The sequence below is a fragment of the Olea europaea genome, unplaced genomic scaffold, assembly GCF_002742605.1.
Source record: "Olea europaea var. sylvestris unplaced genomic scaffold, O_europaea_v1 scaffold2451, whole genome shotgun sequence".
NCBI lineage: Eukaryota > Viridiplantae > Streptophyta > Magnoliopsida > Lamiales > Oleaceae > Olea > Olea europaea.
Genome location: NW_019242712.1, coordinates 68,678 through 95,714, shown reverse-complemented (window position 1 = coordinate 95,714; position 27,037 = coordinate 68,678). Strand labels below are relative to the sequence as shown.

The 27,037-nt window shown below is 35.5% G+C and overlaps 4 protein-coding genes across 7 annotated transcripts; all 4 read left to right on the top strand.

Annotated features, from left to right (window-relative positions):
* The first annotated feature begins 3,896 nt into the window (after positions 1–3,896).
* LOC111382232 (NADH-quinone oxidoreductase subunit B-like) lies at positions 3,897–7,603 on the top strand. The gene is made up of 5 exons (XM_023006137.1): positions 3,897–4,055; positions 4,607–4,745; positions 4,958–5,034; positions 5,233–5,360; positions 7,131–7,603. Exons 1-5 carry the CDS (start codon positions 3,897–3,899, stop codon positions 7,363–7,365), a joined length of 738 nt encoding a protein of 245 aa, XP_022861905.1. The 3' UTR covers positions 7,366–7,603.
* A 2,310-nt stretch (positions 7,604–9,913) lies between these two features.
* Positions 9,914–15,555, top strand: LOC111382231 (far upstream element-binding protein 1-like). Of its 2 annotated transcripts, none has more exons than XM_023006136.1 (6): positions 9,914–10,295; positions 10,870–11,168; positions 11,421–11,531; positions 11,613–11,684; positions 11,823–11,939; positions 14,229–15,555. In XM_023006136.1, the coding sequence occupies exons 1-6, from the start codon at positions 10,019–10,021 to the stop codon at positions 15,354–15,356; spliced, it is 2,004 nt and encodes a 667-aa protein (XP_022861904.1). In that variant the 5' UTR covers positions 9,914–10,018; the 3' UTR covers positions 15,357–15,555. The 2 variants fall into 2 exon arrangements, with proteins under 2 accessions (XP_022861904.1, XP_022861903.1); XM_023006135.1 differs by having other exon boundaries at positions 10,867–11,168.
* A 939-nt stretch (positions 15,556–16,494) lies between these two features.
* Positions 16,495–18,326, top strand: LOC111382236. The gene is made up of 3 exons (XM_023006145.1): positions 16,495–16,620; positions 17,131–17,321; positions 17,796–18,326. The coding sequence occupies exons 2-3, from the start codon at positions 17,140–17,142 to the stop codon at positions 17,980–17,982; spliced, it is 369 nt and encodes a 122-aa protein (XP_022861913.1). The 5' UTR covers positions 16,495–16,620; positions 17,131–17,139; the 3' UTR covers positions 17,983–18,326.
* Positions 18,327–20,200: 1,874 nt separating this feature from the next.
* LOC111382235 (signal transducer and activator of transcription B-like) lies at positions 20,201–26,109 on the top strand. 3 transcript variants are annotated; one of them, XM_023006144.1, is made up of 7 exons: positions 20,201–20,713; positions 20,850–20,946; positions 21,179–21,209; positions 21,337–21,692; positions 23,069–23,447; positions 25,575–25,652; positions 25,786–26,109. In XM_023006144.1, the coding sequence occupies exons 4-7, from the start codon at positions 21,346–21,348 to the stop codon at positions 25,834–25,836; spliced, it is 855 nt and encodes a 284-aa protein (XP_022861912.1). In that variant the 5' UTR covers positions 20,201–20,713; positions 20,850–20,946; positions 21,179–21,209; positions 21,337–21,345; the 3' UTR covers positions 25,837–26,109. The 3 variants fall into 3 exon arrangements, with proteins under 3 accessions (XP_022861912.1, XP_022861911.1, XP_022861910.1); XM_023006143.1 differs by having other exon boundaries at positions 20,850–20,993; XM_023006142.1 differs by having other exon boundaries at positions 20,850–21,092.
* Positions 26,110–27,037: the final 928 nt, after the last annotated feature.

Here is a 27,037-nt window from a genome sequence, read left to right as displayed (position 1 = left end):
ATACTGGTGCGAAAAACATGTTTTGGCTTGGCAAATCTTCAGCATTAGTAATTTATGACATAGTGTCTACTATTGAAGGATGTCGGCAAGTACCCATCCACGAATTTTTAGAACAACCGCATCAGTACGACGACACACAGTTCTCTTATAACATTACCTTTCTGCACTTTCCATATCGTGTCTTCCCAATAAACCCCAACCTACCCTTTTTTTTCTTTTCACATATAGTAGAGCGCAATGTCATGGACCTAGTTTTGTTAAACCCGAACAACTAGAACCATGCAGCCTTAACATTTGGCAATTCCCGTCCCTCACGAGAAAACGTTAAGTCAGCATTTTCACGCTCACAAATAATTTAACCAATGAGGCTAAATTATAACTATTTTGAGAAGAGAATTTTGGAAGTAAGAAATATATGAAAAATAAGTAAGGTTGGGGAAACTTTCGTTATATAAATGAAAGGGAAAACTTTATAATCTCTGTAATGTAAAAAACTCACTTCACTCTACATGATTTACAAATGAGACTTCCGTCTCTATTTATAGGCAAAATCTTGCAAGTTGCATTGAAATCAATGGCCAAGATTAATTTGATCAAAAGGTCCCCATTGGTGGCAAATCACAAATTGTCTTAAACCTCTTTTGATCAAGTTGCATCTAACTTTCCAACTCATGCTAGTTGGTATCAAGTAGATATTCTCTACAAATTTCTTTACTAGTGGATATGTCATTTTCATAGTGCCAACTTGAACTTAGCTTGCATCTTGATATTTTCTTACAAGTGACACAAGTTGGCCAAATTGCCCACTTGCTTCCCCAAAAATATTTGGCTGCATGCCCGTGTCTTTTTCCTCTTGAAATGACTAGTTAGGACTTAGAAAAACCTCATTTTTCGTGCTGGAAAGTTGACTGCTTCAGGTAACCTGCGTTCTACCCAAAACAGGTTGCCTGCGTCCTTGGCCGAATCTGCCTACATCCCTTGCCGCAAGCTATTCCATCCTGCTGAGGTGTGCTGCCCGCGCTGTTTTGCTGCCACTGTCAAGATGGATCGACCGCGACCGTGGGGACATAAGTCACTCTCCCGCCGAATCTGGCGACGCCTTCGTTGTCATGTAGTATCGAAGCTAGGATCAAATTGCCATGGATCTCCTTCATTCTTCCAAGTAGCTTCGGACTCGGGCAATTCTCCATTTGATTAAGTAATAGGTGCAAGGGGAACACCCCTCCGTCTCACCATGTGATCCGCCAAAATGGATTCAACATTACTCTCAAAAGATTTTGTGACGATGGGAGGTGCCCTTTTTGATTTGTTTCTCCCCGGATCTTCCAAGTCCGGCCTATATGGTTTCAACACGCTCACATGAAAAATCGGGTGGATCTTTAAAGTGCTTTGAAGATCTAGCCGCAGGAAATTCTTCCAACCTTAGCTATGAGGGGAAACAGACCTCCATAGTTTCTAATCAAACCTTTATGAACTTTGCGGTAGGCTTTGTATTGTTGAAGCAGCACTTTCATAAGTACTTGATCTCTAATGTTAAACTCCAATGGTCTTCGTCTCTCTTCAGCCCATTCCTTCATCCGCTTCTGGGCTTTCTCCAAGCAAGAGCTAGCTAAGTCTGCATGATCTCCCCATGACTTAGTCATTTTTATTGCTCTTGGACTTCGGCTTGTAGATCACCAACCATAGGTAAAGTGTGGGGCATTGTAGGTTGTCGCCCCGTTGCAAGCTCGAACGGACTATGTCCGGTGGATTCACTTCTCTGCAAGTTGTAGGCAAACTGAGCTATGTCCATCAACTTCGCCCAATCCCACTGATTAGCACTAATAAAGTGCCGAAGATAACACTCCAACAATGCTTTCACTCGTTCCGTTTGCCCATCCGTCTGTGGGTAAAAACTAGAAAAGTGCAAATCCAATTCAAGAAGTTTAAACAAATCCGTCCACAATCCCGATCACTTACAATATGTTTAGGCGGTTCCCAATACTTCACAACATGTTTGAAAAATAATATTGCTGTCTCCTCCGCGGTGCAATCCTTAGGGGCCGGAATGAAAGTAACAAATTTTGAAAACCAATCAACAACAACAATTATTGATCCGAACCCTTCAGACTTTGGCAAGGCACTAATGAAATCCATGGTAACCACTTCCCATGGTTGATCCGGAACAGGAAGAAGATCAAGAAGTCCCACCAGTAATTTGTTCTCCACTTTGTCTTGTTGAGACACAAGACATGTTCGGACGTATGTCTCAACTTGATCCCTCATTTGCGGCTAATAATATGCTTGTTCAATCAAAGCCAATGTCCAATCTATCCCAGGATGTCCAACTCACTTGGTGTCATGGCATTCCCGAACCACGTCGCGTTGTAAATTTTTCCACTTAGGCACAAATACCTGTTGCTCAGTGGTGTATAGCAACCCATTGTCAATCCAAAATCGCCTTGTTTTGAACTTCAAGGCTTTTGTTGAAATTCGGCAATGCCAACACGGCTCCGACATGACCGCCACCTTTAAATCATCAATAGCTTTTTGACATTTTATGGTCCAATCCCATCCTTGAGACTTTTTGGGCAAGTCCGTCAATAGGGCCGCTCTAGATGAGTAACTTTTAATGAAACGTCGGTAATAATTCACCAATCCAAGGAAAGACCGTAACTCCGTCACTTAAGTGGGCGGCTTCCACTCATTGATTGCTTTTACTTTAGCTCCATCCATGCGTAACTGACCATGTTCGATGATATACCCAAGAAATTCACCTCTTCTTTGGCAAACGAATATTTCTCCTTTTTGATGAACTAACTCATTTTCCCGCAACACTTGGAAGATAATTTTCAAGTGCTCAACATGTTCATCCAATGTGTTGCTATATATAACAATATCATCAAGATAGACCACCACGATCTTATCCAAATATGGATAAAATATCTTGTTCATCAAGGTGCAAAATGTGTGGCCGGAGCATTTGTCAAATCGAATGACATGACAAGCCATTCATAAGAACGATACCGAGTAATGCAAGTAGTTTTAGGCTCATCTCCCTCCGCAATTTGAACTTGATAATAGCCTTTTCGCAAATCAACCTTTGTTTAGAATTTAGTGCTACCAAGCTGATTAAATAAATCCGCAATCAATGGACGACAAACACGGGCATTAGTTGATACCGGAGCCACACATAATTTCATCATAGAGGATAAAGCACGAAGGCTTGGATTGAACATTCGCCATGGAGTTGGATTGTTGAAGACGGTGAATGCAACCGCAAGGTCGTTGGCAAGCGTAGTTTGAGGAGCGGAACTACGGTTGGGTTCGTGGCACGGATTCGTTGATATTTTTGTCGCACCAATGGATGATTTCAAGCTAGTGTTGGGCTTAGATTTCTTGAGGAAGGTAAATGCAATTCCTATGCCTTCCTTTGGCTCTATGTGTATTTTGGAGAAAGGATCATCATGTATGGTTTCTATTGTTTTCATGGGGAGGGTGACTTATGTCCCCCAAGGTTGTGGCCGATCCACCCCGACAACGGTCGCAAAATAGCGTAGGCAGCGCGTTTCAGAAGGGATGGAACAGTTTGTGGCAGGGGGCGTAGGCAGATTCAGACAGCAGATAGAGGCAAATTTAGGCAGGGGATGCAGACAGATTCGATTGGGGACGCAGGTAGCCTGTTTTGGGCAGAACGCAGGCTGCCTGAAGAAGTCAACTTTTCAGCATAAAAATGAGGTTTTTCTAATTCCTAACTAGTTGTTTCGGGAGGAAAAAGACATGGGCCTGCAGCCGGATATTTTTGGGGAAGCAAATGGGCAATTTGGCCAACTTGCACAACTTGTCCAGTTGTGCAACTCATGCCACTTTTAAAATAATATCAAGATGCAAACTAAGTTCAAGTTGGCATTATAAAAATGACATATTCATTTGCAAAGAAATTTGTAGAGAATATCCACTTGATGCCAACTAGCATTAGTTGGAAAGTTGAATATAACTTGATCAAAGGAGGTTTAAGACAACTTGCCACCAATGGAGACCCCTGGATCAAATTAATCTTGGTTATTGATTTCAAGGCAACTTAGAAGGTTTTGCCTATAAATAGAGATGAAAGTCTCATTTGTAAATCATGTAGAGTGAAGTGAGTTTTATAGAGTTTTATACATTTGAGAGATTGTAAAGTTTTCCTTTCATTTATATAAAGAAAGTTTCCCCAACCTTATTTTTCATATATTCCTTACTTCAAAATTCTCTTCTCAAATGGTTATAATTTAGCCTCATTAGTTAAATTATTTGTGAGCGTGGAAATGATGACTTAACATTTTCTCGTGAGGGATAGGAATTGCCGAACGTTAAGGCCGCACGGTTTTAGTTTTTCGAGTGTTACAATACAAGGTCTGTGACAAGTGGTACCAGAGCTTCGTTTGTAGGCCGTTATAATGTTAGATAAACTATTGATATTGAGATTGAGGAGATGGGTCGGGGTGCTGCCCCAATTGAAGTAAAGAAAACGCGAGGCAAAAGTAAGGTTGGGGAAACTTTCTTTATATAAATGTATAAAACTCACTTCACTGTACATGATTTACAGATGAAACTTCAATCTCAATTTATAGGCAAAACCTTGTAGGTTGCCTTAAAATCAATGGCCAAGACTAATTTGATCCAAGGGTCCCCATTGGTGGCAAATTATCTTAAACTTCCTTTGATCAAGTTGCATTTAACTTTCCAACTCATGTTAGTGGGCATGAAGTGGATATTCTCTACAAGTGGATATGTCATTTTCATAGTGTCAACTTGAACTTAGCTTGCATCTTGATATTATCTTGCAAGTGGCACAAGTTGAACAAGACAGGTTGTGCAAGTTGGCCACTTGCTTCCCCAAAAATATCCGACTGTAGGCCCGTGTCTTTTTCCTTGGAAACAGCTAGTTAGGATTTAGAAAAACCTCATTTTTCTGTTGGAAAGTTGACTACTTCAGGCAGCCTGCGTCCCCTGCCGCAAGTTGAAGCATGCTGTTTCGCGGCCGCTGCCAGGACGAATTGGCCACTACCATGGGTGACGTAAGTGCAAGCTCCAACTCAGCTTTTTTACTTTTACCACTTTCTATTTGAGAATGCAAGGAGCCTCACATCTTTTAGTAATATCTTTAATGTGTAGAGAAAACATTAGAGCGGTTGTGCAAGTTGGCCACTTGCTTCCCCAAAAATATCCGACTGTAGGCCCGTGTCTTTTTCCTTGGAAACAGCTAGTTAGGATTTAGAAAAACCTCATTTTTCTGTTGGAAAGTTGACTACTTCAGGCAGCCTGCGTCCCCTGCCGCAAGTTGAAGCATGCTGTTTCGCGGCCGCTGCCAGGACGAATTGGCCACTACCATGGGTGACGTAAGTGCAAGCTCCAACTCAGCTTTTTTACTTTTACCACTTTCTATTTGAGAATGCAAGGAGCCTCACATCTTTTAGTAATATCTTTAATGTGTAGAGAAAACATTAGAGCAATAATCTCTGTAAGCATCTGTAAAACAAAAGATAAAGTTATTATTCTGGTACTTTTAGTGTATGTATAACTGTTAAATATATAACCATGTGATCATTCTAAAATGCCTACAGACTAGATGAAAATGCATATAATTGAGTATTTTGGCTAATCAAAGTGAGAAATATGCAGAAATAACTATTCGCATTAGACTCTGGAACATAATCCTTCTGAGTAATTAAGTGAACTTAGCTTTGAGAGAGATGTAAACAAAAAAGTTATATTTGGATATTTTACTCCATATACTCAATTCTTTGATGCATTGACAATGTGTGTTATATCTTTTAGTTAAATGACTATTTGTGTCATCTTACAAACAGTATTAGTTATTTGAGTTGTCCAGCTTTTATATGCAATGCCAAAAAGGGTAAAACTGTACCTTGTGAATCGAATCTTCAATTTCTCTCTGCTACTAATTCATTGCAAGCCTGAGCCATATTTCATTGCATCTTTAGGTTTTCCTTAGTAATTTTTCCATATCCTTGTATCTTGATACGATACTTATGCCACCCCACTCAGCAGTTGTCTCTGGATATAGAAGTTCAGTGTCTCAAGCTTTTAGATGTGTTATGTCTTCCAATGGAGTTTGAGTTGATGCTCATTAATGCGACATTCAACCTTCTAATTCATATTCAGTCACGAGGCTTCTACTTCTACAAAGATCTTTTCTTTTTTTAAGTAGCTAAAATGATAGTTGCAACATTACATTTTGCAATAGAAGTCAATAAACATGTAATGTGCTGATGTTGGCTTGATATCATGTCTGTCTGATTTTCTTCTTCTGATGGGATTTTTCTTTGATATTAGTCAGAGTTAAATAGACCTGAAATAATACTCCAATATTAATGGAGAAAATTCTCCCAACAATTCCGTGCTTTTTTTTCCTTGGTGCAAGTGCAGCCTTTGGCAGCTACATAATGCAGGTTTCTATTTCCGTAAGGCTACGTTTGGCACACCAAATTAGACTGAACTAGAAATTATATATAAAATTAGAGGAGTTTAGGTTGATAGTATTAGGGTGGATTAAGATGGATTGTATTGTATTTATACGTTTTCGTTCAAAAGTTGCTATTTATACTCTCTCTCTTCCGGCCTAAACCCACTTTTTCATTTTGTGTTATGTTATCCAGTTAGACAAGTAACATGGTGCAAAAAATATTCTTTTGACTAAAATAAATACTGTCCAACTTAATTCATGTAATATATAATTAGTACATCTACTCTAATTTTATACTCAATTGCTTATACTGTAGTTTAATTTGGTAGTGTCGGTTGGCCAAAATGGCAAACTTAAAATTTCACAATGGGTTCAGCTTTCATAGAAAAAAAACTGCTCTAAGCAAGGAGTTTCTTGTCATGCCAGGTTAATCTGGTTGCAAACATGATACAAGTTTTTTGGATTAAGGGGTCTGGATTATAGACAATAGGTAGAATTGTAATATTCACGCATTATAGAGAACCTTTCGGTCGATGTAACATAATCCCTACTGGCCAACACTCTTCCATGCTTTGGGATTTTGATTTATTCTTACATTGTCTCTTTGATTACATGCTGGTATGGATCTTGCTGATTTCATTTCGAGTAAATAGTTCCAAATTAATGGTTAATTATCTTATAGGGTGTATGATCAAATGCCCGAGCCGAGGTGGGTCATATCTATGGGAAGCTGTGCAAACGGTGGTGGCTACTACCACTACTCATATTCTGTTGTCCGAGGTTGCGACAGGATCGTCCCGGTTGACATATATGTTCCTGGTTGCCCACCAACTGCAGAGGCCCTTCTTTATGGTCTTCTCCAGCTGCAGAAGAAGATCAACAGGCGCAAGGATCTCCTCCACTGGTGGACCAAGTGAAGACAGTTACTTTTTTTGGCAACATGTTTGTGGGAAATAAATTAAGCTTATTAGAGTTCGGCCCTGGCCTCCCCAATAATCCTGACCATTACCTGCATGATCCATTTTTATGTTCACTGGATTATACTGGTGGATTTTGTTTGTGTGTGGATTAAATGAGAATTATCAATATTTGGGTTCCTCTTGGTTGATTGTTTCTTGAGCAATATACGGGTTTGAGAAGAAAATTAAAGTCATACTCGATATAGTTATGTCTAAACTTTCTGTACATCTCTGGTATTTTACTATTTTGACAAGAATAATGCTATATAACCCAATGCTATGTAGCTCAATTACCGTTAAAACATCAACCATGATAAATTCAATTAAACATGGCGTTATAGGATCATATTTAATTAAAGAATAATATTATTTATCTGGAGTGTTGACCATCAATTGTTTGGACAAGCATCACGTAGACGAATGTTTATTACGAATTAGACTTGCTCTTTTGACGATGCAAGAAGGATTTGAAGAGTTGATGATAAGCATAAACTTGAAGACTATTAGCATTGTTAAATATATATTGCGACTCAATTTAAGATTGGACACAAATTAGGACTTGTCTTGGAGTTTTCAAATATTATAATTAGATTCCATTTGGATTTCATTATTTCAAATTATAATGAAATGAATCGATTTTTTTTAAAAAATGTGTGATTAAAAAGAAAGAACAAGTTTTATATTTACGTGTAATATTATTTTATTGGAGGATATGTGATTGAAAAGAAGAGAGGAAATATTTTTAATTTAATAACAACCAAACTGGGGTTAGGGTTTGTTTGATAAAATTTTTACTTCTTGTAAAAAGAGTTTAGATTAGCTTCCTCTAAAACTTTTTTAGCAAAATAAAACACTTTGAAAAATTTGTTTAAACGTGTTAAAAAATATTTATTGAGTTGCAAAAATATTTTTTAACTCTTCAAAAGCACCATCTAGTCAAATGAGCCCCTAGAAGTATGATCTTTACAATTAATCTACTTGTACAAAGTAGGTAGATAGAATTTGTTGATAAAATAGGTGTTGACAAGATATAGGCCGTTGATTTATTTTGATTTCAAAATATAATTTTGAAATGAGTGATAATAGATATTGCCTTTTAACTTTTTTAAGTCTCTTATCATATCTATATTGTCCTACCCACACTAAAACACTCTGCCATTTATGTAGGAAAGTTTTGCAAATAGTTTCTTTATTTCTCGAGCTTATTTATCACTTTGAAACTTTAAGAATTAAGCTAGTTGTAAAATTGATTTGACGCTTTTTGATGTGTCATAATCGAGGTCATTGATTTGAATAAGTGCTAATAAAATAAATTGTAAAATTGTGTGCATGTCAAATAGTGTAAACAAAGCTATCAATTATTATGCAAGTGTAACAAAATTAAACTTTTAGTAGTCAATGTTGTGTGTAACCGAATTTTTTTCGAATAATAAATTTTTCAACATGAATCATGCTGCATGTACATAATAGTTGACAAATAAATTTACTGATTTGAGTTGGGTAGGTTTTGGTACATTAATCTTGACAATGTCTTTTCCAATCAACTACCAAATTTTTGACATATAGAAGAGTATCAATTAAGGTGTACACTTTGTATGTACAAATAATTTAATCCAACGTAAAAATGGCCAATTAAGAGAAAAGTAGTATTCTTTGATTATATATATAATCAAATCATCTTCTCAAGTTAAAATCCCCCTTTAAACCCAAAAAACTTGTAAATAAACATTTATAACAAGGTTTATATAAAAATTAGATTTTAAATGGATTTTGATAAAAATGGATAAAATGTATGGTTGAAAAATAATGCATCCTATAAAAAGTGTAATTAAAATTAATTATCAATTTTAATTTAGATTCTAATAAGATTTGTAGTTAAATCAAATTGGATGAAAAGATATTATTTAAAAAAAAAGGAAAAAATCATTATTGGTTGACCGACGACTATAAGAAGGAAGCTCCTCTCCAGTAATCCTTTTCACATTATCAAGGGCTAAATTCGTCAATAGTCATATGACTTTGTATTTAGTGTCATTATAACTGCTCGATTTGATTTTGTTTCATCATAGTTATCCAACTTTATATTTAATGTCACAGTGATCACCAAATTTAATTATATATCAACATGACAATCCAATTCATAAAACGTTTTATCATGACAACTCAATTTTATATAATGTTTCAATTTTCACTATAATTCTCCAACTTCTTTCATCCCTTTACACTAATTTTAAAAGGAAAAAAATAGTAACTTTGCATTATATGAATAAAGTTTAAAAAGGCAAAAAAAAATAATTTTTGCTTAAAAAAATATAATAAAACAAAAACTTATTTAAATAAATGAAAATGGTGAAAAAAAGTTGGGTAGCCACAGTGAAACGTTATATGAAATTGTGTGGTTATAGTGAAATATTTTATGAAATTAGATAATCATAGTAAAATAAGATTAAAATACTAAATATAAAATTGGATGACCATAAATAAATAAAATCAAATTAGACTTGGATGGCGGTGGATATAACCCCATTATCACGAATCTTCACTCTTCGGTGTTAGGGTTTTCGCACAAAACTTTATCCAATACGGAGAATCTCTGTTCAGATCTGCGAAAATGGCAGAAGAGTTGTACGCAAGGGGAGTAGGCGAATCGAACAAGCGCAAGTACGAGGACCACAAGACTTCGCCAGCGATAGGAGTGCGGAGGCCGACGGGCTTCTCTTCGCCTCCGCCCCCATCGTACAACAGCGTTCCGCCTCCAATGAACGAGATCGAGTTGGCCAAGCAGAAGGCTCAGGAGATTGCCGCCAGACTCCTTAACAGTTCTGATCCTACCAAAAGAGCCAGAGTTGAGAATGGAGCTGGTGGAGGCTTTGATTCCAACGATCAGAGTATGAATTTTCTCATTTTCTCCTGATTCACATGCTAATGAATTTTTTCGTGTGATATATTTGATGTCTTATTTGTCTATCTATGTTTTGTATTTAGCGATTTGCGCACCCTAGTGAAAATCATTATATTTTTTCAAACACAGCATATATTCAAGTTTAGCGTAAGTATATAGATGCTCGTGCTAGGAACCAAGAGGCTAAATGGCGATGGGCTAATGCAGTAATTAAAGTTACCCAATGTATCACTAGGCCACACGTGCTTAGAACATTCACTCAACATAAATTTATCATTGCACGCAATTATAATATGTAGCTTTGTTTGGATGTGTTTGGCTTTTGGCATGTATACATAAGTTTTTAGATTTGATCATTATCCTTTTGTCTTAAATTTTGATCAGTATATTTCCTTGTTTACAAACAATCTGACACCTCTCTGCTCAATTCATTTAGTAAACCATGTTCACAATTAGGCTGATTTAAATTTCATTGTTGTGTGACTTGAGGCTAAAATTAGTAAATGTTGTCTGAAATGAATGATGCTATGTTCCTTAGCTGCTGCAATATTTTATAGCAGGTTTTTTGCAAAAGCCCGTGGGTTTGGGTCTTAGTTTTCCCCCACAAGTTGCATCATATGGTTATCCAGGAGGACCAGGACAGAGTAAGAAAATCGAGATACCAAATGGCAGGGTAGGTGTGATTATTGGCAAAGGAGGTGAGACAATTCGGTACCTTCAGGTTCAGTCTGGCGCAAAGATTCAAGTCACTAGAGACATGGATGCGGATCATAATTCTGCTACCAGAGATGTTGAGCTCATGGGTACTCCTGACCAAATAGAAAAGGCTGAGCAGTTGATAAATGATGTTCTTGCTGAGGTACTGAGTGTAGTTATTAGACTTCTTGATACGGTTGCAATTAAGACTGTTGAAGCACTGTGAATTTCTGAAGTGGTCATCTTAAATATGTTTTAATCAATTTACATTCACAATTCTTAACATGGGCTTGACTTGATGATCTGCATTACAGTGGTGAAAGCACTTGGAGAATAGTGCAATTGAACTACTTATCTTTTACAAGGTGCTTTCTCGTGTTATACGTGTTAATGTTTTTCGTTTATTACGAGACAGGCTGATGCAGGTGGTTCTGGCGCAGTTTCCCGGCAGTTCGGAGTGTCTTCTGGGCAGTTCGGAGTGTCTTCTGGATCAGAACAGTTTGTAATGAAGATCGCTAACAATAAGGTTATATACTAGTTAGTGTTGGTTGAATATTAGATGAGCGTTCTATCGATACAGTCTTAATATAATTGATGCCATTTTCAGGTTGGCCTTGTCATTGGTAAAGGAGGTGAAACCATTAAAAATATGCAAGCTAGATCTGGGGCTCGAATTCAGGTGGGCTAGAAACATTTATACTATTATATAGTGTAAATTTCTCAGGAACTTTATTTCTTTGCTTTTGTCAATTATTTTGGCAATAAAAGATTGCACTATAGTGTTATGATATAAATGAACTTCTCCTAAACATTTCAGGTGATACCCCTGCACTTGCCACCAGGTGATACATCTACAGAAAGGACCTTACAAATTGATGGCACCAGTGAACAGATTGAAATTGCAAAACAGTTAGTCAATGAAGTCAGCAGTGAGGTTTGTTCAGTAGTTGCCTGGTCTTGCGCAGCTTTTTTTAATCTGCTTCAATGTGTTGTGTTACTCATGAAAAGAAAAGTAGGCACTGGTCTTTTACCTTTTAAGTCTATTCCAACACGTAAGTTCCATTTTCCAGGAACACTAGCCGGTCTTGGTTTTAAGCAGGCTACGCAATTAATATAGTTTATATTAACCATGTTCTTTAGATCAATAAATTTGTGATGTTATGTCATAAGTTTTATTGTATTGTAGTATCTAGAAATTGTTATATTTGCTTTAATTTGTGATATCTTGTATTTAGATTTATATGAAATGAATTGATACCTGATGATTACTCATGCCAGACCTGTTCCATTTGTTTATCGTCTGTAATACTATTCCTGGGGCGAGAACATTTTCAATCATGTGTGATACTTATTGAGATGATCGAGGTTTTCGAAATCGTGGACCGACATATACAATAATGGATTCATTTCAAGACTGGGATTATCATACTTGCTGTTTTGCATTCATTCATCGTTGTTGTAATTCACATTTATTTTTTGATGCCTCGATATTAATAACATCTAATAGCTAGCAGTGTGTTTCCCATTAGGTATGAATCTGGGGGGATAACTTCCCATAAGTTTTATTTTGGTACAGATGTTCCTTTCTGGCTCTTTATTTGTGAAATACTGTTGGTTAGTATCCTGCCTCGGCTAGTTTTGATATGGATTTGTGCCTAGTAGAAAATATAAATAGTTTATTCCCGGATCTAACTGCTCAATTATGTTTTTGAGAGATATTTCCCATTAGTTGATATATGATATATGGCCGTTCATATGCCTTCCTGTATGGCATTTGTGAGTATAGATTTGCAGATACTGTTGCTATTCTTATCTGCGTACAGATTGATTGATTTGGAAATGATCTGTGAATGAAGAAGAATGGCATTTGCAAGTGGGTGAAGAACTCTTTGATAGTGTTATACACGTGCTTACTTTCTAGTTGCAATGCAGCACTTGGATATTACAGTTTTTTTTTGTACTATAGTGTTTCAACTCGATCCATTTTGGTCAAATATACTCTTCCATAATTGCTTCCGCAAGGAATGTTGTCTTCTTCCCTCCACATTTTGTCTTCAATTAGTTTCCTAAAGTCAGTTGGTCAGATAGTTATTATGAGTGCTGAGGATTGGTCTTTGAAGATATTATCTTATCCTTTTATTGATTTATTGGATTTTCCGATATTTGGTTTTGTATGAGGCAGGTTTTGCAAGGTGCTCCCTCCACTGAGGTAACTGAGGCAGTGTAATATATTTCCCGTAGTGTTGAAGATGAGTCTGAAATTATAGCAATTTTTAGGTAAATGCTCAAGCGAAAAATCTCTGGAACTGCAGCCAGTACGCTGATTTAATTTTGTATTTGATAATTGATATTGCAATTGGAACTATTGTAGAAGCTATAAGAGTATATCAGACAATTGGTCACACCAACATGGAACAATTCAATGTTGGTGTTTCCTAGGCATTGTTCTGGTATGGCTCTGAAATCTGATTTATTAGTAATTACTTGGATATCTCGTCGAAAGGACAAGGACCCACTATTGATGGAAACTTAAAGATTAGGCTTTCAAGATTAGATGGAGAGGTAAAACTAATTGTAGTAGTGCCTAATACAGCTTGTTATACATTTTGTGAGCGTTCATATGGCCACTCCATTCTCTCTCTAGTCTCGAAAATTCTTTTCATCTCTTGTGATGGTACAAATCCTGTCCAGTTTACAAATAATTTAGCAATTGGCCAGAATTAGAGTACAAGTTTTAGCTCGGGTTGCTAATAACTTTTATATATTTTTTAATTCTATCTTAATGCTACAACTAGTTTCTTAATGATACTTGTGTCAGAATGTATACTGTCTCTTCGTTTTTAACAGTTTTACATCACATGCCATGGGGACTTTAATTTTGTTTTTAATATTATAGAATTCGTATAGTTTCTTGGAAATTTCTTTTGTACCCTTTTCACTTCGAATAGGGAGAGGATGGGCTTCTGCAGGAGTAATCTGATTATACAACCCAACCAGTACGGTATGTAGGCGTCTGATCATGTCTTAATGTAACTCTGCCATGTATATTGTGCTTAGCATTGTGACATTTGGTGTGCTTGTGATATATTGTGTATTTTGTCATGTTCTATCTGGCCATCTGTTTTTCTCCTTTTTCTGATGTTATGCTTTATCCTTTAGTACTTTTTCCATATGAATGTGATGAGGCGTTCTTGTTTCATTTTGGGATAACAATTTGGTGCAGAATCGCCTCAGAAATCCAGCTATGAGCGGGGGATATCCTCAGCAAGGTTATCAAGCTCGACCTCCAGCAAATTGGGGTCAGCCAGGTCCACCAATGCAACAACCTGGTTATGGCTATGTTCAACCTGGTGCGTATCCAGGTCCATCTCCCCAGTACAATCTGAATCAACCACCTTATGCTGGTTATCCGCCTCAACCCACCTCTGGTGGATATGCCACGGCCTGGGACCAAACAACTGCTCCACCAAATCAGCCGCCTGCTCAAGAAGGTGGCTATGATTACTACAGCCAGCAACCACCTCCACAACAGCAAGCTCCTGGAGGTTCTGGTCCTCCTATGGACAGTACTGCTTATGGTTACAATCAGCCACCAGCTTACAATAAAGGACAAGTTTACCCACAAGATAGCTATGGTGGATATTATGGAGCCGCCCCACAGTCTGGTTATGGTCAGCCTCCGGCAAATCCCGCCCCAGGCTATGATCAGCAGCAACCGGGCTATAATGCTACCTATAGTAATGTTTCCAATCCAACACCTGATGGGCACACGCCAACATACGGAACCCAGGGTGATGCCAATCAAGCACCTGCCGCTGGTCAGCCTAACCCTAACCCCAATTATGCACCTCAAGGATCAACCCAGCCAACTTATGGGGAACTCCCAACTTCACAGGGTGGTTTTGGAACCCAACCGCTTGCCAGTTATGGACCGCCGCAGGTTCAAAAACCTCCAACGGGCCAGCCAGCTTACGGGCAGCAACCTCAGCAGTCGCCTAGTTCTCAAGGAGGTTACGTTCAACCCGGCTATCCTCATTCTCAGCCTCCACCTGCTCAAACGGCTTACTCTCAGACGGATTCTGGTCAGCGACCCCCGTCATCAACTTACCCAACAACCCAGGCAGGGTATGGTCCTCCAACCTACGGTACACCACAACTGACTCAACTTAGCTACGGTCAACAACAGCCACCACCATATAACAGTTCTTATGGTGGTGGGTATTCCCAGCCTCCAGCTTACCCAGCTGATGGCTCAACGGGTGGTAGTGCAGTCGGGAGTTATGATGCAGCACCTACTTCTCAAATTGCCCAGCAACCTAGTCAGGCTCCCAAAGCTTCGCCCCCTGCCTAATGTGTGTGGATTATACGTTAGCATTTCAAACTTGGTCGTAAATTTGAGTGAATGTTTTGGGTCTGTTTGAGTTTAGTAGTACCAGGTGTCGAACTGTTAGGGTGACTTTTCGGTTATGGTTGCCTTTGTGATTTGTTTTATTTTTGTTGAATCGTGAAGTCAATGGTTGGTTTGATAGATGTTGCTTAAAGTTTCGAAAGCAGTTTTTTTACTTAAAAATTTATTTACGCGTGGCACGACGAGTGCTCTTAAGGCCTCCAGGGTCAGATAATATGAGAGAACTGTGCAATGAAAACAAATCAACTAAAAGAAAATTTGTTATTAGCTCCAATTGGAGGATCCAATAAAATGATAAATCAACTTTGATTATTTTGTGGAGAGTGGTGAGTCGACTATTTTCCTCAGGGTTGTAATAATGGTAAAGAAACTTATTCATAGATTGTGAAATGAAATGAAATGAGAGGTTAAAATTCTTATCAAACTTCATTTTCTTTGTTCTGACAAAATATTTCACAACGTGTGTGGACAGTTCAAATTTCAATAGATAGCTCTCGATTTTTTGATCGAAAAAGGATGTCGTTGAATACTTGTAGGTGCACTATTTTTGTATTTTATGGTGGGGTTGTAACTTTCTATAAATTTTTCCTTGTCACCTAACAATGGAACTGTCTTTTTTTTTTTTTAGATCGACGAATCAAATGATATTTTTTTTCTTTTTTGAGAGAAATTATAAATAAGTACTGGATAAGCAAGTAATGATTGTATATCTTACAAATATGTAGTTAAATTAAAGTTTAATTTTGACATTTTAATTATAATAGATTACTAGTAAATCCAAACAAGTACGTGAACAAACGAGAAGCTCAAAACGGGAACAAGTTAGTACTTGATTGGCCCCCAGTGCACATCTCCAAGTGGTAAAAGGGAAGGGTGGAGAAATTGAGTTTTGCTTGAGGTTGCCGCGTCAAGGGTTCGAATTCTGAAATATGGATTTGACTCTTGAGTAAGTACAAGTATACAAACAGCCTTATACCCTGTACCTTTGGAGGCATAAGTTACGATTTACCTCCCTCACGATACTCCAAGGTAAGGGCGGTGGGAGAGCCTTAAGTTTGGGGTTCAACGTTTAAGTTAGTACGTGATTGTGTTCACTGTACACACCGCGTCATAAATAACAGAACGGTGACCAAACGTGAAACCGATTAATATTTCTCTGTAAAACCCTACTTTCTCTCCCTCTCTCTCAAAGTTGATTCAATCAGAGGTAATCAAATTCGGCCTTATGTGTTTATTATACGCATGTGTTATGGCTTTCTTGTAACTAGTTATCATATAACGATAGTTCACGCTTCTTTTGCTTCATAATGTGTTAAATTATGTGATTTTTTTTGTTGAGGTTTAATTTATTCCTGTTTGGGGCTTTGAATTGGTTTCTGCTCGAGGTAATTGAGAGAGATGGGATTGTTTATATTTCGATTTCTGTTCTTTGCTTCGTATGTGGATTAATACTGCTTCGGAAAAAAAAATTATGATACATTTTGGAAAAATCGAACTTTATAGAAGAGAAATTCAATTTCATTTTGTGTATGTCAGATCATTAATTAGCATCCAGATTTAATTTCGAATTACATCTCTTTTGAGTTTTTGCGCGTTTCCATGTCCTTTAAGACCTCGAGGAATGGACGAATTCCTTTTCTTTGAGTACTAAATTCTATGTACATATTTGCTTTATAACCGTCCGTGCTTAATGGTGATTTTCTACGGTATAATGTAGGATTCAACAATGGCATCAAAACTTCATCAAATGCAAGCAAAGGCTACACAAGTTTCCAACCATATGCTGAAGAATGGAAGTGCTCACTATAAGCAATTGATAGAGAAGAACAAGCAACATATTCGGGATCCTCCAACAGTGGAAACCTGCCAGAATTTGGCTAAGCAGCTCTTTTATACTCGCCTTGCCAGGTTTTCCTTTTAGCTCAGCAATATATTGTTCTAGAATTTTTTGTTTGCCATTCGTAAGTTGATTGTCAAATGGTCGTATCTAGTGTCATTCTCATCAATTGATATTGATTTCGATTATGTATGATTGGTAGGTTAGTGAGTAATCAAGGATTTAGAGCATATTTCACTGAGGTTTTACAAATTAATTTTCATTTTGAGAAGAAAAGTCTTTACCTACTCTTCGAAAAAGTACTTTTAAGCATAGCCGAATAGGATTTATTGCTTTTTTGGACAGGCATAACGATAAATAAACAGATGTGCTTCAAAGTGATGACTTTTTGGGTAACCAGTATTGTCAAGACAAGCCCAGAAATTGCAATTTGATTTTGACAATAAACTAAGCCAAACATGCTGTCGAAACGACTCATTACTTTTCCTTGGGCTTGGCTAAAAACACATGCGTATTCTCATTCTTATTCGCCTCACTTGTAACAGCATTCCTGTTCGTTATGAAGCCTTCTGGAAGGAACTTGATTATTTCAAGCACTTGTTGAAGCATAGGCATGAGCTGAAGATCGAGGATGCTGGCATTGCTGCCCTTTTTGGGTTAGAATGTTTTGCCTGGTTTTGTGCTGGAGAGATAACTGGAAGAGGATTTACACTGACTGGTTATCACGTCTAGTGTACGAGTCCAACGTTCCTCGAGATAAGTTGTTTATTACCTGAAAATCTTTTGAAATTCTTGTGGTTTTGCTGTATTTAGAACACTCCAACAAGGCCTTTAAATTTTGTGGTGGAGCATGAATGAGGATTTCACTAAGCTCTGGATTATTTTCTAAGAACCCAAGTTTGCAAACCGCAAATGGAGTAAAAAATTGACTTGGGAACCCTATTGTTCGAGTAACAAGTTGGTCCTCAAATAGTAGAGAATGCAATAGTTAAAATTGTGGTATCTTTTTTCACTTCGAAAAAACCAATTCACAAAGTTGGAAAGACATAATATCAGGATTTTGCTTATTTCTTTTATGAAGATTCTTACATTTCTTCACAAGCCAGGCAATGGAAATCCAACTGTCAAAGCCTCAACTCTTTTCCGCAGATTTGACACCCTGTCTATCGATATGAAGTCTGGAGATGGCACAAATTTCATAAAATCTTGGGGCTTAGAGCCTGAGGACAACTTTTTCGTTTCTAGAGTAATTTGAACACCCTCGTGAGCTGAAACGAATTCTTTTTCACCAAAACCTTGGGTAGTCATAGTAGGTAATCCTATACGTATGCCACCAAGTTCTGGTGATAAAAAATTCATTTCAGTTGCCAACTCTATTCACGAGGGCGTTCAAATTCCTCTAGAAACAAAAAAGTCCGTCTCAGGCTCTAAGCTCCAAGATTACACGAGTCACTAGCCTAGTCAAAGCTTTTTATTGAGGGTTATGGATGCCATATCAAGAATTTTCTCCACTCTAGGAACATCAATGGACTCAGGAAAATCGGCCAAGAGCATATTTGGCTAAACTGATATACTTGCTTTCAGAAAACACTTTGAACTAACGTCTGGCAAAAATGGTAACTTCAAAAGAAGTTCGAGAGCGCTTGGAAAAAAGTTACTTAAAAGTAACTATTAAGCTTAGGAATGATCTTCGGCAAAACTCTCAAATTAATACAATGCTTGGTCAAAGCATCTGTACAACTTTAAAATAAAAGAAAGAAACGCACCAAGGCTTGTCTCTTTACTATTTTAGGCAAATGACGCTACTCGAGTAGAGCTGGGTTCTTTATTGGGGATTAGTTTTCACTTTTAAAGTACTTTTGGTTGTCAATATTTTTCATGCAAAATGTGTTTTTTTCACTTAAATTTCTACGTTTGTCTTGTTTAGTCACCATTTTTTTCCATGAAAAATATTTTTTTACTTTTGATCACGTGACCATATTTTTTAAAATCAAGAAAAATATTTTCTTTAAGGAGGGTAGAAATTTATTTTTCAGGAAATTTACTCTCTCTCTCATCTATACATCCTCTTTCATTTATCCATCAATAAAAAATGGATAACTATAATATTTTTTAGGTTGAAAATTAAATCAATCGAACACATTTAATTGATAATTTTCATGCAAATAAATTATAGACAATTGAATTATTTAGAGTTTATTTTTTATTATGCTTGTATTCAAACACACCCTTAGAGTTAAATGATAATTATTGGCGCAAATTAACTTAACCATGGTTTAGTAACTAAACCAAGTCAAGTTAATCACATGGCCCACTGCACCGAATAGCAGGATTAAAATATTGAAAAAAGGTAACGGCGCAGATGCATGAAAGTAAAATTCAGGGTTAATTCACTTATGGCAACTGAACTTTGCACTTCCTATTTATCTTGGCCATTAAACTTCTAACTTTAGATTTTTATTCAAATTTACTAATTTTTTCATTCAAACCACCAATTCGATTCAATGTCCGTTTTGACGATTTGATTAAAAATCCTAATAGTTTGACGATTTGGATCATGATCGCATTAAAATTTAAGTTAGACTAAACAATGATAAAATTAATCTTACAATATAGATTTAAAAACATTTTTAAAAGATTCTCTATTTTAAAGAGCATATTATATCATTTAGAGAATATTTATAAATTTAATGAGTTAAAAATTTGAAGTACTCTAACAATCTTTTTATATTTAACACTTCATTTTACTACTCCCCAAAAATATTTATTATTTTTTTAATCTTTTAATTTAACAAAATTTTCTTTAGATTATTTTATTATTTTTCTAGATTAAAAATTGAAGCGCGTTGAATGCATTTAATTATAGAAGATCAGTCAAACATATTTTCTAAATTACAATGTTAATTTAAAGAGTTTTTTGGAGCATGATTTTAAGGATTTACTCTTTAAAATTGAAAGCATCTTATATTTAAAGAATCTCTTAGAGGTGTTCTAATGACATGTTTGGGTATCAATAAAATTAAGCCAAAATGATATATTTGGGTACACGCATTGAATAATTTTGAAGAGTTATAATAATATATTTTTATAATTGGCTAAGACTTCCGTGTCCTCTCGATTCAATAAGTGAGACAAATGAATATCATTACTACAATGCTAAAAAATAAAAATAATATATAGTACACATATCGAGTAGCCTTCAATCTTCTTTGTAAAACACACCAAGTACGACAAATTTACATGTTTGGCCCTTTACCTCCTATAGCAAATAAACCGAGAAAAATGTAGACCGTTTGATATTATTATAAAAGGTTGGGAAGCTTCTGTATTTTTATTTTATCCGATCCGCGGAGAAGAAGGAAGATCACTGTCTCTCTTCATCTCTATGAATTTTCTATTATATTTGATAATTTGAAAAAATAGGGAAGATCGTTGTTTCTCTTCATCTTTCCAAGAAAATCTGGTGAGTGGAAATGCAGTGAATTATTCATCATCGGATTATTTAAATTCTTGGAACGATTGACTGTTCTGCGATTGTGGAGTTTAATTATCGAATTCTAATTTCTAAGTGTAATATGTGTTTGTTATTTGAATTACAGGAACAATTTCAAGCGTATTGAAGTTTGATTTCTCTAGCGGATTCGTGAAAATTTGTACTTCGATAGGATTCTATGAATAAGCTTTGAGCACCGAGGTGTATGATTGCAACTGAAGTTCCATTTTGCAGGCTTACATTGGATAATGTGTAGTTAGCACTTTTTTAATTTGATTTCTTCATATTTCACTGACAAGTCTCTATGTAAAAGAATTGCTGTAAATTCATAGTGATAATACCCCAGATGTTAAGTCTCCATCTACTGATTTACAATTTCATTTTTGTACGATTTGAACAGTTTACTGATGAAATTTTGGGGTTCTGTTTTTGCAGATTCCGGCGGGAGTTCGTCTGAAAATTACTGGTACATTATTTTATAATTTTGGAAAACCGAATCTCAACTAATAACCCCCAAATGATGCATTTATCTTCACTTATTTTCAAGTTTAGCAGATATTTCCTCTAAATATTTACTTTAATTGGCGAAACAGAAGCTAGAGATGGAATTGAATAATCAATCAATAAATGGAGATGGACTGTTTTTGAGATCCGAAGAGGCGAGATCACCTTCTACGACGTCGCCCGACTTCGTGTTGCAGTGGGGGAACCGGAAGCGGATACGGGGCATGAAGTCCCAGATCAAAGACAGAAACGGTAAAAACGGCTTAGCAGGTTTGGCTCAGGTTCAAAGGACTAGTGCCCGGGTCGATCGGCGGGTCGTTAGATCGGATAATAATGATAAGGATTCAAATTCGATTCAGCACAATGATAGTATTAACGGCGTTAATGGATATTCGAATCTCCGTCAGCGCCTGGCTGCTCTATCTCCATCTCATCGAATTTTGAGGTAATTTCAATTTTCTAATTTATGTGGCGTTTTTCACAATGTGGTGCAACGAGGCTGTGAATGGGTGTATTGGAAATACCTGGGGAAATTTACGCCCCAAACAGCCCATTATATTTTTTAATTAAAAAAAAAGGAGTTTTGAAAATGGGAGGTTAAAAAGTTTTTTAAAAAATGTGTGCTTAAAAAGTTAAGAAAAAATTTTAAATTTACATCTAAAATATTTTATTGTGTGAATGAGTAGTTAAAAATAATTTTTTAGCAAAAAAGATTTTTAATTACATATTTTCAATGTATCTCTACATTGAATAATAGTTTAAACAGTAATAATTCATATTTGTTAATAACAAAACACGTTAAATATGGACATATTGAAAATTAAATAATCAACTATACTCTTAATAAAAAAAGTAACTTATAATGTGAAACAAATAAAAAAGGTAAATCGATCTTTATTGGACGATGATAGTATTTATAACCAATTAAAAATTCTCCCTCTTTTGTTCTCTCAAATTAGTTTGTTTTCTTGGTTTTCTTGATCTCTGAAGAAATATACCTAATAGCAGTCCATCAACCCATGTATGTCTTTTAAGATTCAATTTTCCGATGTCACGATGTGCTAGGTCAATTAAATTCCCAATATTATAGAATACTCTAACAGTATATAAATGGAATTTTTATTCTCTCTCTCCTACTCCTTCTCATGAAATGATTGACTTTGTATTCTTTGAGTCTTGAAAAGTGGGCCACGTGTGTCCTCAATTTCGTTCTTCTTAAATAGAGCTCAAAGTACAAAAAAATTTAATAAAATGTGTATCAATGGTGATGTAACAAAATGCGATTGTATTGTTTTTTCCCCTCTCTTTTTTTACTATCTTCCAATGATGCGATTTCATTTGTTTTCTGTAAGGATTATCTATTAGAAAATTTTGTATATGTAACATGATTGTCAAAGTATTACCGTTAGACTGTAAAACATTAGGACGCAGGACACGTATTGTAAATCTGTAGGGAATTCTATCCGACGGCCCAAGTTTTGCCACAAACCAATGTGACCTTTCTCCCATACATTATTGTTCTTTCCTCTCTGCCCCCACCCAACTGCTCAAATATCTTGATAATTAAAACCCTCCCTTAACAATTTCCCTACTTTCTAAGCTAGCCTACAAGGCTATTTTGGTAAGTTCCTTTCTTACTTGGGTAAAATTCTAATTTTTTTTTCCATGTCATTAATTACGATTCATGGTTTTTATTGGTTTTTATGTTTGTATTTGTACCTTGAAGGTGTTATTAGAATTAATATTGTACGTATTCTTTATTCTTGCTCTTTTGTGTCAATTTGTAATGATTTATGTTCATTGTGCCCTTTTGAATTTTAGGAATTTGGAGAGTTCAATTGGCATGAGGGAACAAAGCAACGGTAAGAAGAAGAAGTCATCCCCGAACAGAGGCGAAGGTGGGAATGACAAGAAACTTACTGCCAGTAATAATAACAGCCACCGCTATCACCACCAGAATAACAATGACAACCACCGTCTCTGTAGTGGCAGTGGTGGGTCAGCATCATCAGAGACGGCGGCAGAAGGGAAAAAAGGCGGATCATCCTCCGGAAGCGATGGGATTCCAGCAGTGTGGCCGCCTAAGTTTGTGATTGCCTTGACAAACCAGGAAAAAGAAGAGGATTTCATGGCCATTAAAGGATCTAAGCTTCCTCAAAGACCAAAGAAACGTGCCAAGTTTATTCAGCGCAGCCTCAATGTAAGTTTTTTCATCCTTAATGGTATTTTTATACTTCATTCTCTATGGTCGTACTCGATTGTTAATTCATTTATTTGGTGTAGTATGCTAACTAGTCTTGCCAAGTGGGTAATTGGAATCTGCCATTAAGGAATCTGTGTTGATTAATCATTACAAACATGTTATCGTAAATGAATATTACCGTGCCTAGTAAGAAGTATTTGCTTCATTCCTTAAGAATTTGAATTTAAGATTTTAGATGAGTGGTTGACCTAGTACGAGAAACACATGTTTTGATCTACTTTGACATTCTTTCCTTTGATTTAATTTTTTTCTCATACTTATTTTCATCCACATTTCACACAATAAAATATTTTATGCATATTCTCAATATTGTTTCCTACTTTTTAATCACAAATTTTCAAAAAAAAAAATGTTATACAAAACTATGATTTTAAAATTTTAGGGATGTCAAACAATGGCTTTGTGTTAAGTTAAAGTACTTGGTAGGGATTTTGTTAATTGACTTTTTTACTGTTAAAAATAAAGTGAGTCCTACGCATGAGAGTAGAATTCAAAAATGACGGTTAGAATAGTAAAATAATGATAAAAAAAATTGATGTTAATTGGATTAAAATCTCTACCAATCATGCTCAAAAGTTCAGAAAAAGTACATTTTAATAGATGAGGCTTGGAAAGAGTAAGAAATTCAAGATTAATGCAAGAGTATGTTTATAATTAGTTAGTGTAAGCCACTTGGGGCTGCGGCATCCATTGATGTTGCGTTGGCACTACCAAAAAAAATAATAATAATGCTATGTAACTGTTTGATTTTTAATTCTTTAGAATATTGAGAAAATTGCAGCCATGATATCAAACGTTTCATTTAGGTACCGTTTGGTAGTTATTTTTTTCAAAATGTATTTTTTTTCTTCTTTTCAACCACACATTCTTTATTAAAATAATATTACGCGTAAATTAAAAACTTTTCCTTATTTTTCAACCACACATTTCACATCAATTTGCTATTCTAAAATGCATTTTTACGTAAAAATGACTATTAAACACTCCCTTAATAGTAGACTCTATCCAAACTTTTTACTTGTGTCATTGCTACCGCCACCCAATAAAGGAAGATGAGAGTGTGACCGTTTCTTTTCTTCAGATCTGAAAATTGAAACTGATTTTCAAATCAGATTTGAAAGTTTTGTGTCAACTCTGTTATTAAATGAAAGATTTAGTACCGTGATTGCAATTTTACCTAGAATATTTTTTGAGGCTCATTTTCTAGAATAAATCTTGTAAAAATGACTTTTTTTTGGAGAATTTGGTTGTTAAAAAGTTGGAAAAAATTGGTTTATGTGCAAGATTAACGAACTTGGAAAATCTCTCTAAGTGATGTGAGATAAAATGATAGGGTCAACTAAATGTGTGGATATGAGACACATTTTGTTGATCTTTTTTATTTAAAATCATCTCATATGAGATTGATCCCTAATTTGTATATGTATCATTACTTGTTAAAAAAAAATGTACAAGGATTACAAGTTGAATACGGCATATTAGTGTCCATTTGTGTGTAAATGAATGACTGTCATTGTCCCTCTAGGCCTCTAATAAACGCATAGATGGATAAGATAGCATATGTCATTACCATGTTGTATTATAGTGGAACCTACCTTGGACCGCATAGGCAATTCACAAAGCACAGAAAAGCAAAAATAGTCCGCAAAATATTAGGTAATTTGTGTTGAGGTAGGTATTTTCTTTCGAGCAGTGATAAACTCTTGGCCTGGTATAGTTTACACAATTTCCCTCCTTTTCTTTTGAATAATATTATTCATCATTACTTTTAATAATATTGATATAGGTCGCAGTAAGTCCCGTGATTAATTGTTCAATGCATTAAAATTATCGCAGCAATTTAGAGGATTATTGAGAGTGATGATCATAACTAATTGATGAATAGTATTATTCATTTTTTTAGTCAATCGTGTGATGGTTCGCCAGCACTCAACTTCTCAACTTTTAGTTCATGCCTCTAAGACATTCTAATGGTAGTGTGCCTTTAATATTCCAAAAATGTGATCAAATCTACTTCACACACCTCAGCCAAGTTTGAATTGGTTTCTTCTTTTGCTTTTGCAGTTGGTAAGTCCGGGGACATGGCTTTGTGATCTTACACTAGAACGGTATGAGGTGAGAGAGAAGAAAGTCTCCAAGAAGGTGATTATCTTTGCTTTGATTTATTAAAGCTTGTGCACATACGTTTCAAGTATATCTTAATTACACTTAATAGTCGAATTGCATTGTTATTTGGGTATGGAGATCAAATATTTTAGACATAAATTTTTTTCAGAGACCAAGAGGGTTAAGAGCAATGGGAAACATAGACTCGGACTCAGAATAAAATTGCTATTAGGAATCAGACAAGGATTTATGCGTGAAAGTGGAACCAAGTGGTAGAAAATGAGGACGAAATTCACGAACTCAAAGGCTGTGAGATACATCGTGTCACGATTTGTATTTGATTGACTAGCTCCCTCGAGTATAATGAAAGATGAAAAATTTTATTTAAATGTTTTTCACTTTTTATGAAATTATAATCTATTGTCTGGACTAATTTTTTATATCAGTTGTATTACATGTACATCAACACCTACATATTGGTGTACATATCCATCCTGTAGTGAGATATGGTTGGATCAGAATCCCGTCATTTAAATAAAAAAAAGTCTCCTCCACTTTTTTTTTTGGATACATCATTTGTTGATAAGTCATTATGTAAATGGTCATGTACAACAATCATTGTCTTTTTTGGTATATCCTTAAGTAATAACAAATATGCTAAAGAGAGGGAGGGGATAGGGTCAAGGTGGCGCGACATCGGCCCTCACGCAAGACCAATAACAAGCTCACGAAATGTGGCATTTGTGATGTCATTAAGTTGTGTGTTTTTTTCTACGAGGATGAACACTACTTTCCCGAAGCCAAAATAGGAGGCTACGTGCAATAAAGGTTAGAAGAAGAACGATTTAAAAGGTTTCAATAAATTCTTAATTGAAAATTTTATAAATATATGACAATTTGAAATAACAAGTCACATCCTGTATAAATATATGCATACTATTTTCTAGTTACTGATTCTTATTAAATAATTTTTTCAAAAAAAGATTTTATTTTATAAAATTTATAATTTTCTGTTCCTACACTCTAATATTAAATAATAGAAATAATGTTAATAAGTTAATAAAATATTGAGCAATTCAGAAAACATGCTTCATCAACTCTTCCAACATTGTAAAAACGGATAAAAATTCTCAATTACAATAAATAAAATTTAAAACAATCACTTAAAATAATTACATGAGTTGTTATTTTGTGGATAAAAGTCTTTTTCTTATTATTATTATTATTATTATTATTATTATTATTATTATTATTATTATTATTATTATTATTATTTTAGTTTGGGGTAATTTTGTAATTCAAAAAAATTTGTTGAGAACTCATGCATAGTTTTATTTGTATTTGCTATTGATTAACTTTTTTCTTCTCTGTGAGAAAGCTTCGTAGAAGATATGGATTTGTAAAACTGACAAATAAAATTA